The sequence below is a fragment of the Cucurbita pepo genome, chromosome LG02 (assembly GCF_002806865.2).
Source record: "Cucurbita pepo subsp. pepo cultivar mu-cu-16 chromosome LG02, ASM280686v2, whole genome shotgun sequence".
Lineage (NCBI taxonomy): Eukaryota > Viridiplantae > Streptophyta > Magnoliopsida > Cucurbitales > Cucurbitaceae > Cucurbita > Cucurbita pepo.
In genome coordinates this window covers 12,864,210-12,880,653 of record NC_036639.1, presented here as the reverse complement: position 1 = coordinate 12,880,653, position 16,444 = coordinate 12,864,210, and the positions used below count along the sequence as shown (strand labels likewise).

The following is a 16,444-nucleotide window of genomic DNA, read 5'->3' as shown; positions in this document are numbered from 1 at the left end:
TCATACCATTGTGGAGAGTCGTGTGTTCGTCTAGCATCAAGCACTAGAACCCTTATACTCGGATAGCTACGGCCTCTTCTAGTTATTGAAAATTTGTGGCATCGAGGACAAAATTCAAATTACTCGAACAATTAATCAAAAATTGAAAATATATGTAACTTTTTTAATATTCTAAAGTGGAAATGATTTTGATTCGGAAACAGTGACAGGGAACAGGACATCCCCTGCTTTATAAACCCACCACCCAAGAACCAAGCAAAACTCACCGATTTCAATGGAGGCCATCCAGCACACCGCCGTCAAAACCAACGGTATAAACCTCCACATCGCCGCCGTCGGAACCGGCCCACCAGTCCTCCTCCTCCACGGCTTCCCTGAGTTTTGGTACTCATGGCGCCACCAGCTCATTTACCTCTCCTCCATCGGCTACCGTGCTATCGCCCCGGACCTCCGCGGCTACGGAGACTCCGACGCACCGCCGTCCGCCGACGCCTACACGACCCTGCACATCGTCGGCGACCTTGTCGGTCTCCTTGACGAGCTGGGCATAGAGAAAGTGCTTCTCGTTGGCCACGATTGGGGGGCCATAATCGCTTGGTATCTCTGTTTGTTCAGGCCCGACCGGATCAAGGCCGCCGTGATTTTGAGCGTCCAAGTTTTTCCCAGAAACCCCACCACGCCCTTTGTCGAAGCCTTCAAATCCGTTCTTGGGGACCAATTCTACATGGTCAGATTTCAGGTAAATTAACACTAATTTAAAAGTACTAATTACATTGAAAATATGAACTGGGTTTTGAGCCTATCGGGTTATAAATCATGACTCTCTATAATAGTATGATATTGTCCACCTTCAGTGTAAGTTCTCATGGCTTTGGTTTGTACTTCCCCAAAAGATCTCGTACCAATCGAGATAATATTTTCACTTATAAACTCACGATCTTCCACTAAATTAACCAATGTGTGACTCACTTCCAATAATTCAACACCTGTGTACAGCAACCCGGACAGGCGGAGGAAGAGTTTGGGACGGTGGACATTAAAAAGTTTTTCAAGGACGTTATGTCAAATCGGGACCCGCGAGCTCCATATTTGCCCGGAGAAGTTAAATTCGAAGGGCTTCCACCGCCGCCGCCCACCACGTGGCTGACGCCGGAAGATATCGACGTTTATGCTGACATGTTCTCCCGCACTGGCTTCACCGGTGGCCTCAATTACTACCGAGCTTTTGACCGGTAACAAAATATTTTCACCTTTTTCATTTTTTTAATTTTTTAATTAAAAAGTGTTTTTTTTTTTACCACGATAGTGTCACTTGTTTTTTTTTTTTTTTTTTTTTTTTTTTTTTTTTTTTTTTTTTTTTTTTTTTTTNAAAGTTAAAAGTAAAGATGTAAAAGAAAAAAATTCACCTTTTACCTCTAAAATTCACCGTTTACTTTGAAGGGATTGATTCTAGTGTGTTTTACTTCCCTTTTTATATGATTTCAAAGAATAACTTTTATTTTTCAATATAATTTCTATTAAAAAATATTAAATATCTGAAAATTTAAACATTGGAAAATATAATTTTATCAATGTAATTTCTAAAATTTAAATTTCAACCTTACAAAACGTTCAAACATCTGAATGTATGTATGTATATACGCACACGTGTTATGTTATGTTATGTATGTGTGTATATATAGATATATATATGAAAAAAAGGTTACATATGGCAGCGCTGATAGATTCTTAGACTTTGGGAACTAAGCGAGTTTACAAAGAAAAACAACACAGGCCCCAAAACACTAGGGGCAAAACATCTTCCCTCCTGTTTGATGTAGTCTTGACTCCTGTGTCATTACTCTATTGAATGGACAGTTGGAGTGCACTGAGAGAAGCCCGATGAGAACAGTAGGACAGTTTGTGGGGGCCTTTACACAACAGGCATCGTAAAGGTGTCGTCGGATAGTTCTTTTGAGGGTAAGGTCCTCGAGACAGTTATTCTGAGGAGGTCTATCTGTCCACTCACTTGGTGTGTCGTTACTTTCGTTCATTCTATTGGGGCCTTCATTTCAGTGACCTGGCGGTTTATATGTTTTGCCTCCAGTATTTGGGGCCCGTGTCGTTTTTCTTTGGAAACTCGCTTCGTTCCCAAAGTCTAGGAGTCTCTCGGCGCTGACAATTGCAGTAGCTAGATCTCGAACATTTTTCTCATATATATATATATATATAGACACACACGCATGCATATATACACATAAATGAAACTAAAACAATTCAAATGATATATATACACACACGTACATACACAATAAGTGGAGTCTCGAACATGCTTGTTTCAAATTCTGTTTAGTTAATGGACATAAATCTCTTTGTACTCGCTCGTCATGTCCGGTTCTACAGGACCTGGGAGCTGACAGCGGCATGGACAAGGGCAGAAATCAAGGTGCCAGTGAAGTTCATAGTGGGGGATTTGGACCTGACCTACCATTTTCCAGGAGCTCAACAGTACATCCATGGCGATGGGTTCAAAAGGGACGTGCCTGGTCTGGAAGAAGTGGTTGTAATGGAAGACACTTCTCATTTCATCAACCAAGAGAGGCCTAATGAAATCAACGCCCATATTCATGATTTCTTCAACAAATTCTGCTGATCGTCGCTCTGTTTCTTAGTTCTAATCCGTTTCGTTCGGTTTGTTCTTTGTTTTTGTATCTTTGATCGCTTCTCTTCCTCTCAATTGTTCATTTTCATGTTCGTGTCGAAGTTTAAGGATTTCAATAAATGAGACGTATTAAACTTAAGTCATTCGACTCGTTCCAGGCTAGATGGTTAGCTTAAAGATAATTCCAAGGACGAGTTTTAAAATTAAAAATATTAAAGGGGTTTCATAGACGATCCTAAAAATAATAAATACTCATTTTGAGCTTTGAATAAACTCTCGAAATGAAAATCTGGTTGGAGCTATTCCTCTCGAGTTTGATGTGTAATCTTAACGAAAGTAGCTCCAATTGTCACGGTCCTATATTTTTTACCGTGCGGCGTCGTGATCTTGACGCGTTCACAATTAGTATTGAGAGGAATTAAGCCCCATGTATATTTTTCGCCCAGACTTTGTGGCTTTGTCAGAGCTTAGGCGAGGTTTGTCTTCGCCAATCGAACATCGCTTGTGTGGAATCCAAGCTTGTTCAACCACACACGCCGCTTGCGCGTGCATGTTCAATCGTCTGCGACACATCCGACTTGCCTCTACGTAGGCCAAGTCATTCGGCTCGACCTTGGCTCTGCTCGGGCCAAGGTCTCTCAATACAACGTCGCATCTCACCTTGCCATCTCGATCCCCATCGACAGGGTCCATATGTCTTGACGTCATCCCGAGTCTCGAGAGTGAAACTACTTTAGGGTTTTTTTTTGTTTGTTTGTTTGTCAATCGAGAATAGCTGATTTGAGGCCTTTTTATGATCTTCTACGGGACGTTTACTCTAGAAAGGTATAACTACAATAAGCAAGAGTGAACTATCGAGGGTTTGGGATAACAACTCCGTCTCCCATCTAAAACGCTAAACACCACCCAATTTCAACAAAAAACACAACCCTGTCACGATTCGAGATTAGCGAGCGGAATTCTCACGAGAAGCGGCAAGTTGCTAGAACGCTCCCACACTTTACTAATAACATAGAAAGTCAAGGCTTTGATCATCGGGAGTAGGTTCTTTTCATATACAAACATGAAAGGATGAATCAGAATGAACGGGAGGCATCAGAGGAAGGACCTTTGAAGGCGTGGGATAGAGTGAAAAGATACGCATGCAGTCTTTACGAGCAGATTTGAGCTATAGAAAGAGGGATTGAAGCACACAGAAATCATCTTACAACTAGATCGTTGCCTACCACGTTCACTTGCATCACATACAAAAGTGTTCTCTGAACCGTGCTATTCTTTCACAGTAAACAATAACGAAAGATTAAGCTCTCGAATAAGACGGGTTACACTCGAGAAAGTAGATCCGACCAGGTTAAATGAGTGCAAGATCAATGACGGTCATAATTGGAAAAGAATAATAATCTTTATTAAAGTATTAAATGAAAATTAATAAAAACGTTTTTCCTTTTCTTCAATTCATTACGTTTCTCCGGCCGGTAGTAGCCGGTGACCGGATCTGGGACCCACGCCGCCATCTCCGTACTTCTTTCATCTTCTCCCTTCTTTATCATTCCGCCACTTCGTGCAGTAACTCCTTCCGCCGCCGTCGCCCCCGCCCTATACCCCCGCCTGTCCAACACACACCACGTGTCCAAGGATTGCATTTTACACTATAAATTAATAAATATTTATTTAGATTTTGTTCGTTAAGTATTTAATTTTTTGGATGGATAAATACCTGATGAGAGAAACGAGGCTGGAGATGTTGATGACACGGGACAAAGATCGAGCCATCATGAATGCTAGAAAATTTTCTGTTTGTTTCTCGGGAAAATTTACACAAGAAAAAGAGGGAAAAGAAAGCGTTTATTCGACCGGAAAGAACAATCGACGGTTTATATAGAGAGACAAAAAAAAAAAAAAAAACCGGAAGGATTTAGGAAAAATATATATTTTTTTAATATTCCTTTTCCTAATTCTTTATTTCTTCCTGTAATTATCTTAATAAATCATAAATTTTTTTCCTTATGTTATATTTTCCATTTTTAATTATGGAACGAACCTGCCTAGTCCGCTCTAAACAAAGGTGGACTAGAAGTAAGAGACACGAGCTAAGGGTGAGTGCGTGCTAAAAGCTAGAGATGTAAGCTTTGCCAGACTGTCAACGGGTTAGGGATGCGTAAGGCGTAAGTTTTTTTTTTATTTTTTTTAATTCAGTACAATATCAAACTCTGCTCCAATCGAGTAAAATTAAGGTTATAAGAGAGTGATCGATTTGACTATGGGTACGAGGCCTTTTGAGGAAGCTCAAAGCAAACTCACTAGAGCTTATACTCAAAGTGGACAATATCATATCATTGTGGAGAGTCGTATTCATCTAACAGTGTTAACTCTTAGAAGACAGAATGTCCTTTAAAAGGAGGCGATCGAGCGAAGACACGTTGAAGTGAAAGCTTCTAGGATTCTTGAGCATGAATATGTGCACGAGCGTAGGGAAACAAGATTAAAATCAATAAATAACCTCTTTATTTTATAAATTTCAAGTCGAGATGATACAACTGGTTATCGAGAATCACAAGGTTGTAAGGTTAACATGACCGAATGATTATGAACTGCAATTAGTACTCGAGACATAAACGAAGCATTTTTTACTAGCTCGACCAATTTTTTTATTTTTATGAAATAATTTATAAAAAAAAAAAAAAAAAAAAATAATATATATATATATATATATAAACTTTTCAAATAATAGTCAATAGCCCAGCAGCTGTAACCAAAATTGGCTCTCCTTGACATCACTCCAAGCTTTTCAACTCATTTTTACTTCCTTGTCGCCTTCAGAAGCATAGCCCGGAGGTCCGCGGCGTCGATCTCGGCGGCGCAATTCTCCGGCCGGTAGTAGCCGGTGACCGGGTCTGGGACCCACGACTCCTTCTCTGTACTTTTTACCGTCTTGGCGCCAATTCTTGCCGCAACTCCTTTCGCCGCCGCACCGCTTTGTGGTGCCACCGCCGCGTACCCACGCCTGTCCGATCACACAGCACGTTAGAAGCCAGAATAATTTAATTCAGAAAAAAAGGGTATTTTTAATTTATAAAATTTAATAAAAAAAGAAAAAGAAAAACAGAGAATTGATTTATTTCAGTACCGGAAGATGGTGTTGGAGAGTCCATCGGAGACGAGAGCCGACGCGATCTTGACGGCGGAGAAAGAGCGAGCCATGGAGAGATTTTCCGTTTGTTTGAAAATTCTCGAGAAAATTTGCGTTTGAGATATGGAAAAAACAGAGATCGTGCAGATTATTTATAAAGACGGAAGCGAAGTGACGTGGAAAGTGGAAATAGTCAAACCGGGTCGGGTTTAGAGGACCCGTCAAAGAAAGGCAAAAAGTACGTACACGTGTTAATTTAATTTTCCAACATTTAACTCAAACACCCATTGAAAACCGTCCACGTGTTAAAGAAAAATCGTGGGTCCTAGGTGGCGCGGGAAAGGGCCAGTCCAACCTACTTTAATTTCCGGGAAATTCGGTGACATTGGACTATTCAAATTCAAACAGCTGCTGTTATTGTTCAGCAGCCTCCTCGAAGCTCAAAAGCCATTAAAAAGGCTAAATTAATAAAATATTTATAAAAATTAAGGCTAAATTAATAAAATATTTATAAATTTAAGGCTAAATTAATAAAATATTTATAAAATTAAGGCTAAATTAATAAAATATTTATAAAAACTAAGGCTAAATTAATAAAATATTTATAAAATTAAGGCTAAATTAATAAAATATTTATAAAAACTAAGGTTAAATTAATAAAATACTTATAAAATTAAGGCTAAATTAATAAAATATTTATAAAAACTAAGGTTAAATTAATAAAATATTTATAAAATTAAGGCTAAATTAATAAAATATTTATAAAAACTAAGGTTAAATTAATAAAATATTTATAAAATTAAGGCTAAATTAATAAAATATTTATAAAAACTAAGGTTAAATTAATAAAATATTTATAAAATTAAGGCTAAATTAATAAAATATTTATAAAAACTAAGGTTAAATTAATAAAATATTTATAAAATTAAGGCTAAATTAATAAAATATTTATAAAAACTAAGGTTAAATTAATAAAATATTTATAAATTTAAGGCTAAATTAATAAAATATTTATAAATTTAAGGCTAAATTAATAAAAATATTTATAAAAATTAAGGTTAAATTAATAAAATACTTATAAAATTAATAAAATATTTATAAAATTAAGGCTAAATTAATAAAATATTTATAAATTTAAGGCTAAATTAATAAAAATAGTATTATTCTAAAAAATATAATAATTTTTTTGTTGTTTGATAATTTTAAATTATTTGGTGAGTGTCGAACTTAATTAAAATAATGTAAAATATGAACAAAATTTTAATTAAAAATATAAGGAAATTCATGGAAATAAAATGTAACATAAAAATAACAAAATAATATTTTAGTGTATTTTTGACGGATTTGCTGTGGGCTAAAAAATGAAGCCCAATAAGGGAAAGCCCGAAGAGTATAAGCCCAAAATCACTGGCAGCCCACTGCTTCTTCTCCTGCAGCCGTAGTTAGGGCTTTCATTTTCAGTCTCTGCCGGACCGATCAGACCTCTGCGAGCGGCGGTGGCATTGCATGTACCGGACCGAGCCGTCGTTTTCCGAAGTCGACCGGCGTTGTGTTTTTTCGACGTTCGTGGTTTTGCCGTTTAAGCATTTCTATTCGAAGAAATGGCGGAGGTCAACAGCACTGGCAATGAGATTCCTCCGAACATGACCATCTATATTAACAATCTCAACGAGAAAATCAAGCTGGAAGGTACTTTTGAGAGGAAGGGGATGGGGAAGCTTCTTTAATTGTCTGAAACTTGTTGTAATTTTTGTTGTTGTCTCTTTTGTAAGAGCAGAATTGAAGAAGTCGCTGAACGCGGTGTTCTCGCAGTTCGGGAAGATTCTGGAAGTATTAGCTTTCAAAACCTTGAAGCACAAAGGACAGGCTTGGGTTGTCTTCGAAGAAGTATCGTCTGCCACTAATGCGCTTAGACAAATGCAGGGCTTTCCTTTCTATGATAAGCCTATGGTAATGTGCTTACTAGAACTTACTAATTCTTGCAGTGAAAGGGTGGTTATCGTCGATAAAGAATTGAAATTGATTGCTCCAATTTAAAATTATTTCTTGCAATTTCTTGGCTCAAATGGAGGGTTATACTAATGTGAGTCAATGTGGAAATTATGAAAGTGCTGATAGATTCTTCTGAGTAACCAAATTGGAACTTTCTTTGGGTTATGAATCATCTAGGCTGTCGAGATTTACTCGCACATGGCTGGGAAATAATGTGATTGCTTGCAGATAATTGCCGTACTGATGGTGTAGTCTACTATGAATGTTCATAGCTGATTTCATTTTAGCAAGGTTAAAGGACAATTATTGTTTGAATGATCAATACCCTGAGCAGTGATCTTGAATGATTACTTCTTAAATATATCACATTGCAGATGTTTGAGTTTACTCCTGAGCTTTATTACGTTGGTTCTTAATAGTTTGACACACATCATATGGTTGTCAAACGTGGCTTCTGCCAATCTTATGATAGTTCTATATCTGTTGAGCATTTCTGGTTTGTAGGTCTGGTGGCTAACATCTACGTTCTCTATGCATTTTTGTACGGTGTCGTAGGCTTTGTATCTTCTCCATGTTATAAAGTTGGACCAATTTTTTATATCATTTGTTGCTCTGTTCTATTATTCGTCTTTTGTTGGCTCGACGAAGTTTGGTGTAATACGAAGTTAAGTGTTGTTGATTTGCAATCATGTAGAGGATACAATATGCAAAGACGAAATCGGATGTTATCTCGAAGTCTGATGGTACATTTGTTCCCCGGGAGAAACGAAAGAGGCACGAGGAGAAGGGTATAATTTGTCTCCATTTTCTATTTGACAATTCAAATTCAAATGTGTCTAAATTAGCTTGGTTCATGAAGATCTTTTTCTTCAGTATTTGATACAATAGTAGAGTGTTGTAGCTTTTTACTTTAAGTATTTTATTCAAATCTATTGGAGCAGTATTGACATCTTAGGGAAGTAACTTTTCAGTAAGTTCTTATTAAAAAAAAAAAAAAAAAAACTTTTTTTTAGTAAGTAAGGAAAATGTTGTCTTATAGTTTATGTAGCAGTCTTTTGATCTAAGATCTGTCCATTCTTTCGATGTGGTAGGGAGGAAGAAGAAAGAGCAGCATGATGCTAATCAAGCTGGGATGGGTATGAATCCTGCTTTTGGTGGAGCATATGGTGCAACAGCGGTAAGTATCTCTATTTAATTCCTGAAGTTTGGTCTTTGATAAATTTTATAAACTTTTATATCTATAATATATTCATTTCTAGATTTGAGCCTCATATACATAGTTTGATTCTCCAACGAAGTCGATCAAGATATGGCATGGCTAAACTTTTATTAGTTATTATATGTTCACCTGTTGTTGAAAAATGTATTCTAAGTGCTTCACTGATATGATATGGCTGACATGATTATCAACTATAGATTATAGAGAATAAGAGTATTAGAATGTAACAACTAATAAAAGGTAGAACTTCACTACTTGAGGCTAATTTTGTTCATTATAAATGATTCGCTCTCGACCTTTTTCGTTTCTCACTCTCCTCACTATATTAAGAATGATTCTTAATTTGTATGCTATTCATTGAAATAGGGCTCTTCTTTCTTTTAACTTCCTCCTGGGTAGTAAGAGTCATTTTTGTTGTTCTTTATGAATTTATCTGCCTATTTTTGCTTCATAGAATCATGTTTAAGAATCATGTTTAAGAACTGTAACGACCCTAAATTTTATCAGATGTTCCCTTAAGGTCGTTACAAGAACCCTTTGCCAATTAATTCATCATATGTATAATTATGGTACTTGCTATGTTTATTTATTGGAAATTGTATGTTGCTAACGCAATCTCTCTTTCCTTTCCTCCCCTGAAAATGGTGCAGCACTCTCAAGTACCTTATTCTGGTGGAGTTATGGTGCCAGAAGCACCAGCCCCACCCAATAGCATTTTGTTTGTACAAAATCTTCCCCATGAAACGACTCCAATGATGCTACAAATGCTGTTCTGTCAGTACCCTGGTTTTAAGGAGGTTCGTATGATCGAAGCAAAGCCAGGTATTGCATTTGTAGAGTACGCCGATGAGGTACAATCGACAGTCGCCATGCAAGCGCTACAAGGTTTCAAGATGAACCCGCAAAACTCGATGTTGATAACTTATGCAAAGAAATAGGATAGCAAATCTTGGTCTCTTCACTGTATGGAAAGCCAACTGCTATCTTCTGATTCTCAGTACAGGAGATCGTGTGTAAAATACTGTCATCATGAACTTGCTGAAAATTCTATTCAGATCAGTTTTCTTAACTAGGAATAGAACAGATCTCGGATCCCATGAACGCAGCGGTTGCCATGATTATCGTTGAACTCGTAGTAAAGTTTGATTTTCATTATCATATTTTGTTCTCATTATCATGTAGTAGTAAAAAAATAAACCAAAAGCTTTTATGACTATGAGATTGAAGAGCTGTTCTTGTTGAAATCTAACTTGGCAGATATTGAACAGCAAGTTCTGCAGGATGCAACAACTCCACAGTGCAGGGAAAAGGAGCTGCAGCTGAAGTGTTGTTGAGGGAGATGAACAATCCAGTAAGTACAGCTTAATTCTCAAACTAAATTCTGTCGAGCATGTCGATTACTCCAACTTTTAGGCATAGGCGTAGCAGAATTTTACTTGTACGATATAGCGAATTCGAGCCTGATTGATATCGTAGATTACATAGTCATTGAACCTTGACTAGATTACAATTTCTAAAGAACATGAACACAATCTTCTCAAAATTCAAAAGGAACAGAAAAAGTTTGGCAGCTACAATTTCAGCTCAATAATTTTGATCCTTATTTTTATTTTTGTTGTTAAGAAATCTGTAATTGATGTGAAAGGGATGGATTGATTGTGATTCCCTCAACCACAAATTAAGCCAACCCCACTTTCTCTAATCAAACTTACAACACAACTGTTTCAAAATCCAAAAACAAGCATCATATCACCCAAATTCTAACCTATAAGCTTTCACTTCCACTCCCTTTGCTTCTCGACCTCCCCCTTGAGCTATTCGTTTTAACCATTATACTTTAACCGATGCAAGAACAACCTGGGACGACGACTACGCTGCTGTCTTGGCGCTTCCGCTGCTGTCCTTGTGGTCGCCAAAGATACGTTGTCGAAAATCGGAGACCATGAGTGGGAGACCCTTCTGGAGAGAAACTTTGGGTTCCCAACCAAGAAGATCCTTGGCCTTGGTGATGTCTGGCTTCCTCTTGTGGGGGTCGTCCTCTGTGTTCGGCCTGTACTCTATCTTCGCATCCGGGTCGATCGTTTCCTGCACGACCTGCTCACACAACATACATACATACATACATATGACCGAGGTTATCATCATCGTTACGTTTTTACAACCTTTTCACTACATTACTTTGTCCAAAAATGTACCTTGGCAAGTTCAAGCATGGTGAATTCACCGGGGTTTCCAAGATTGAAGGGTCCAATATGCTCTCCCTCCATAAGCCTCATCAATCCCTCCACCTATCGAACATTAAACAAACACGTCTTATCGTAACGACAAACCGACTATAACTTCAAATCGAATTTCAAATGATCATTGGATCCAAAAGTTTCATAATTAACGCAATACGAATCTGAACTTAAAAAATTACTTATTCATTAGACCATAAAACGATAAACGACATCATATTCGAGCAATATAACATAGATTTGATCAGAAACATAAAGAAATTAAGGGAGGGAAAAGTGCTTACAAGATCAGAAACATATTGGAAACTCCTTGTTTGCTTCCCATCACCATAGACAGTGAGAGGCTCCTTCCTCAAAGCCTGCATAGCCCAACATGAATTATAACAAAATCCGTTCATTTTCGTGTCTATTTCGTCCCTTAAAACTTTAAATTGCATCTTTTAACTCTACATTATATTTTCGTTTAATTATAATCGAAGTCATTTATCTTCCTAGCCCCATCCATATACTGTACACATTCATCGTTTGCCACAAGAACAACGTTTAACGATAGTGTGGAGTCAACCACTATGGGTTCAATCCATAGCGGCTACCAACCTAGGATTTAACATCTTAGGTGTTTCCATGTCATACACAAATATGGTAGAGTCAGACGGTTGGTCCAATGAAACTAGTCAAGGCGTGTACAATAGAAAAACAGTCTAAAGACCAACCCGAGCATAGCTTAATCTAAAAAGTCGATGTTTCGATACGAAAACCGACGTCTATCGATATTATTTGAAGAAAAAAAAAATGTGGGCTAACCTGGGCAACAAAATTACTAACAACACGCCCATCATCAATGCACATTCTTGGGCCATAAGTGTTGAAAATTCTAGCAATCCTAACCTGCAAAAGGAAACATAATTAATTAATTAATTAAATTAATTAAACTAATTAATATTATAATTAATGGCGACCAACCTCAACTTGAGCTCCTCGGTGATAGTCCATAGTCAACGTCTCGGCCGTCCGTTTTCCCTCGTCGTAACAGCTTCGGACACCTGTCACACATTCCGACAATAACAAACCACTTCAAATTTACCGAATTACCCTTCCTCTTCAGATCTAGGTTCAAACATGGCGGTTCCCCTGAAAAGACCCAAACACCCCCATCGGTTCATCCTTTTACCATCTCTACCCTTCCCCGGATTTAATCCCCTGCATCTCAGGTGAAAAACCATTCCTCCGGCCCCTCCGCTCAAACATTGGATTCGGAGAAATTAAGGAAGAAGAAGAAATGAAACTGACCGATGGGATTGACGTTGCCCCAGTAAGTTTCAACTTGTGGGTGTTGCAGAGGATCTCCATAAACTTCGCTGGTACTGGTCAGCAGAAATCTAGCTCCCACCCTCTTCGCTAAACCCAACATGTTCAAAGTTCCGACCACATTGGTCTTGTAAATTCCTCCAAAACCCAAAGTTAAAGAAAACCCAGAACCCAAATTCGAAATAAACAACGAAAATGAACTGTAAAAATCAAAATCAAATCAAAAGGATATGATGGTCTTCACAGGGTTGAATTTGTAATGAACAGGGGAAGCAGGGCAGGCGAGATGGTAGATCTGATCCACTTCAAGAAGTAGCGGCTCGACCACATCGTGTCGGATCAGCTCGAATCTCGGATTCCCAAAATGGTGCATCACGTTCTCCTTCCGTCCGGTGAAGAAATTGTCGACCACGATGACGCTGTCGCCTCTGTCGATCAGACGGTCCACGAGGTGCGACCCGACAAACCCGGCTCCGCCGGTGACCACGATCCGTAGTCCTTTTCGCTTTAGTCCGAGTGGTATTTTTCCTCCGGAGTTCATGACGCGGTGGACGTGGAACCGGGGGCGGTGCTCGTACGACGGCGTGTTTGACCACCGAGCTAGCTCTGTCGGGATCGGGTCGTAGTTGTAGCTGGCTTGGGATGCGGAATTTGAAGAGGGGAATAGGGTGAAGACGATGGTGGCGATGGCAATGCCGAGGAGGACGAAGAGGAGGCGCTGCTCCCGGAGCATGTAGCGGATCGGACGGGTGACGGACAGCCATGGCTTTGGGGGTTTGGGGGAATAAGCGTCCGCCGTGGGTTGGGTCTCGTCGTGCCCTCTGAAAATTAGCTCCGATCCCATTTCTTTTCAATTTCAAATTCGATTGGGAAATCAGATGGGGTTTAGGCGGATTTTGTTTTTTTCACGGCGGCGGAGTGGCGGTGGCCGGGAATAAGGGATCCCGGTCGGCGGAGGTGAGGTGAGGACAGAGGAGAGGTATATAATTTTACTTTTTATTTTTATTTTTTTTCTGATGGGGAAGGAGGCGATTTTTGGAGCTTTTAAAGGGAGAGAGGTTGGAAAAAAAGGGCAATAGTTGGGATTTATTACGAAAATGCCATTAAGTAACTCTTGTTGTTTTCTATTGTTGGCTGATTTAGTGATCCGTGGCAAATGTGGAAGTTTTCTCAATTATTGTTTTTAAATAAATATTATATCCTTCTTGTTTAAATTTATTCTCGGCTAAATTTTGTTGTATAGAGGCTAACGACCATACATAACACGTCAAAACGGACAATATTTACTAGCGGTGGGCTTGGATTGTTGGAAATGGTATCAGAGTCAGTCCCAAGACCTTGTGTCAGCGAATACGTTGAGCCTCCAAAGAGAGTAGATTGTGAGATATCACATCAGTTAGATAGAGAGACTAACGACGATACATAACGGGTCAAAATGAACAATATCTACTAGCGGTGTTCAAACTAGTCTTAATCAAGGTGCCACGAGCTAGGAGCAGGTTTTGACCTAATTCTGTCTCCTTCATGTTGCTCAACGACAAGAGGTCGACAACATACAATTGAATTTCGATCCAATTATTTCTTCTTCTTTATTTTGTGGTTCGATCCTTTACGTGTTGGTCTGATTTTATCGTTCATTAGACTTTTTTTCTATTATCTGTCACGTTTTATATGGTATGGTTTTGATCGAAGGCGGGAGATCTCTCGAACAAAATGTCCTTATTTGACTATTTATAATTTGTTTTGTTTTGATTTAATCTACGTAGAAGCATTAAATATACATTAAAATCAAAATAAATGTCTTAATTTTGTTTTATTCTTAATTAATTTATAGCTTTTTCAACTTTTATTTTAGTCATTAATTAATTTATGGAAAAACTTTAGCACTTAAAACAATAAATATTTTTTTCTCTCGCATAAATAACAATTAAAAATATCTAAAATAGTATTTTTTGTAAACAAAATTCATATAATTAATCTAAATATTTTTTAAAAAAAAATCGACCAACCAATAATAAAATAAATAAAAATGAAAAAGAAAGAATCTAAAAAATATATAAATGAGGTGGACTAAAATGTTAATTAATTATAAAAATAGGGATAAAATATTGGGGTGTGGCTATAAATTAATTATAAAAAAGGGTAATTTTAAAAAATTTATTAATTAAATAATGGGGTTGGGAGAGGGTTAGAGGGGGTCCAAGTTGGCAAATTTGAAAATGTCCAAGTGTCATTGACTTTTTTTTCAAAAAAAAAAAAATAAAATAAAAATAATAATTAATTCATAGCCGCCACTGGATTTGTCTCCGTCCACCGAACCCAACTTGCTGATGTCAATTTTTTTTATCGAAACAGCGAGCTACTTCATAGTTAGACGTACTTAACTTGAACTAATGACGGGGAAAAACTAAACATAGTATAAGAACTCAGATTGGCCCGTGAGAATAGTTTTTTTGTTTTTAAAAGCAATTTATGACGTTCTTTTTTTTTTTTGTCGTTTTTTTTTTCTCCGTGCACTCTTTTTCAATATCTTATCTCTTTACGTACGTATATATAAGACTTTTCTAAGTAGTCGCTCTCCGTAAACGCATCTTTCTCTCACGAGTTTTGCTCCACATATATACTTTTTCTCGCTATTAAACTCTCTATAATTACCTTTTCTCCTCCACAAGAATCCTATCGTGTATTTGAATAATATTAACCAATAATATTAATTCAAAACTAAAATTTTAAATCTGAGTTCGGTTCCTAAATTTTTAAGTTTGTTTTCTATCAGTGTTTCAAATAAGTGCTCATTTTGGTCCCTAAATTTTTAAGTTTACTTTATTGTCTCTCGACTATATATATATATATACATATACATATATATATATATATATATTATATATATACTTTTTTTTATAAAATAAAAATTGGAGTTAATAACTAAAATATATAATTTTTTATTTTTAAAATTAAATTAGTCATTTTAAAAGTGTAATGACTAAAAATAACAAATTTTATTAAAAAAGTAAAAATAAAACAAATTTAAGACTAAAATGAGAAATATTTGCAATTGTTTACTATAATAAATAATATAATCCAAATAAAACCTTCAAAATAAAAACATTTGATTGATAAATGTAACGGCCAATTTGGCAGATAGCTGAAACGTATAGAAGGTCGCCACGTGTCATAAAGATTATTATTAAACACTTTTTAATATAATTTTTGTCTCTTATAATTCACATAATATTCCATCAACATATAAGGAATCAAATTTACAATAATGCCATAAAAAAAATAGCTGATTTTTTTCCATTAATTTACAAAATCCAATTCATTCAAATAATCTGATGGAATATTTTAAAATAAATTTTAATAAAATTATTTAATTTTATAAAAATACTTTTTTAATATTAATATCGTAACAAAATATCATTCAAAAATTGACGCGTACTGACTTGAATATAACTCGAGAATTAAATTCATAATTTAATTTTTTTTAATTATTATTATTTTTTTTTGTGGGAATATTTTAAAGTTTGGAAAAAAAATAATAATAATGCAATTTTCATAATGTAAAATGTTAGGTCTAAATTCCAAAGGTTATGGAGGAATGTTAATGTAAAGCACCAATCATTGCCCCAATTTCCTCCACGTGTTCAACGTGACATGTAACCTTACATCCACGCAATCTCTAATTTATGGACTTTTTTATTTTTTAAATTATTAATTTTTTTTTCCTTCCAAAATTAATCCATCATAATAATTATATTTGTTATTACAAGTTAACTCAATTTTTCTTTATTATAATTTATAATAATAAAAGCCGAAGTTATTACAAATTTAACGGGTTGAGTGAATGTCGTTGACACAAAACATATAAATAAAATGATGATATGATGTTAAATATATTTTATTTCGTTGAAAATTTA

General features: G+C 36.4%; 4 protein-coding genes across 4 annotated transcripts; 2 read left to right on the top strand and 2 right to left on the bottom strand.

Annotated features, from left to right (window-relative positions):
- The first annotated feature begins 250 nt into the window (after positions 1–250).
- LOC111788875 (epoxide hydrolase A-like) lies at positions 251–2,784 on the top strand. The gene is made up of 3 exons (XM_023669436.1): positions 251–739; positions 997–1,232; positions 2,383–2,784. Exons 1-3 carry the CDS (start codon positions 275–277, stop codon positions 2,630–2,632), a joined length of 951 nt encoding a protein of 316 aa, XP_023525204.1. The 5' UTR covers positions 251–274; the 3' UTR covers positions 2,633–2,784.
- Positions 2,785–5,128: 2,344 nt separating this feature from the next.
- Positions 5,129–5,875, bottom strand: LOC111789256 (protein SENESCENCE-ASSOCIATED GENE 21, mitochondrial-like). Its single transcript, XM_023669974.1, has 2 exons — positions 5,769–5,875; positions 5,129–5,645 (listed from the first exon to the last, which is right to left on the bottom strand). The coding sequence occupies exons 1-2, from the start codon at positions 5,840–5,842 to the stop codon at positions 5,441–5,443; spliced, it is 279 nt and encodes a 92-aa protein (XP_023525742.1). The 5' UTR covers positions 5,843–5,875; the 3' UTR covers positions 5,129–5,440.
- Positions 5,876–7,215: 1,340 nt separating this feature from the next.
- Positions 7,216–10,140, top strand: LOC111788401 (U1 small nuclear ribonucleoprotein A). Its single transcript, XM_023668736.1, has 5 exons — positions 7,216–7,460; positions 7,549–7,721; positions 8,458–8,551; positions 8,855–8,940; positions 9,633–10,140. Exons 1-5 carry the CDS (start codon positions 7,373–7,375, stop codon positions 9,918–9,920), a joined length of 729 nt encoding a protein of 242 aa, XP_023524504.1. The 5' UTR covers positions 7,216–7,372; the 3' UTR covers positions 9,921–10,140.
- Positions 10,141–10,526: 386 nt separating this feature from the next.
- On the bottom strand, positions 10,527–13,556 carry LOC111788400 (UDP-glucuronic acid decarboxylase 2-like). Its single transcript, XM_023668735.1, has 7 exons — positions 12,760–13,556; positions 12,510–12,657; positions 12,183–12,262; positions 12,024–12,107; positions 11,504–11,578; positions 11,178–11,270; positions 10,527–11,076 (listed from the first exon to the last, which is right to left on the bottom strand). Exons 1-7 carry the CDS (start codon positions 13,369–13,371, stop codon positions 10,852–10,854), a joined length of 1,317 nt encoding a protein of 438 aa, XP_023524503.1. The 5' UTR covers positions 13,372–13,556; the 3' UTR covers positions 10,527–10,851.
- Positions 13,557–16,444: the final 2,888 nt, after the last annotated feature.

What these genes read in the sequence shown, in the direction of transcription:
- LOC111788875 (XM_023669436.1), top strand. Translation starts at nt 275, where the DNA reads ATGGAGGCCATCCAGCACACCGCCGTCAAAACCAACGGTATAAACCTC. An exon ending in TCTACATGGTCAGATTTCAG is followed by an intron (nt 740 to 996) that starts GTAAATTAACAC and finishes ACCTGTGTACAG; the next exon opens with CAACCCGGACAGGCGGAGGA. An exon ending in TACTACCGAGCTTTTGACCG is followed by an intron (nt 1,233 to 2,382) that starts GTAACAAAATAT and finishes CCGGTTCTACAG; the next exon opens with GACCTGGGAGCTGACAGCGG.
- LOC111789256 (XM_023669974.1), bottom strand. Translation starts at nt 5,842, where the DNA reads ATGGCTCGCTCTTTCTCCGCCGTCAAGATCGCGTCGGCTCTCGTCTCC. An exon ending in CTCTCCAACACCATCTTCCG is followed by an intron (nt 5,646 to 5,768) that starts GTACTGAAATAA and finishes GTGATCGGACAG; the next exon opens with GCGTGGGTACGCGGCGGTGG.
- LOC111788401 (XM_023668736.1), top strand. Translation starts at nt 7,373, where the DNA reads ATGGCGGAGGTCAACAGCACTGGCAATGAGATTCCTCCGAACATGACC. An exon ending in CGAGAAAATCAAGCTGGAAG is followed by an intron (nt 7,461 to 7,548) that starts GTACTTTTGAGA and finishes TTGTAAGAGCAG; the next exon opens with AATTGAAGAAGTCGCTGAAC. An exon ending in GAGCATATGGTGCAACAGCG is followed by an intron (nt 8,941 to 9,632) that starts GTAAGTATCTCT and finishes AAAATGGTGCAG; the next exon opens with CACTCTCAAGTACCTTATTC.
- LOC111788400 (XM_023668735.1), bottom strand. Translation starts at nt 13,371, where the DNA reads ATGGGATCGGAGCTAATTTTCAGAGGGCACGACGAGACCCAACCCACG. An exon ending in TTAGTAATTTTGTTGCCCAG is followed by an intron (nt 11,579 to 12,023) that starts GTTAGCCCACAT and finishes TGGGCTATGCAG; the next exon opens with GCTTTGAGGAAGGAGCCTCT. An exon ending in CCATGCTTGAACTTGCCAAG is followed by an intron (nt 11,077 to 11,177) that starts GTACATTTTTGG and finishes TTGTGTGAGCAG; the next exon opens with GTCGTGCAGGAAACGATCGA.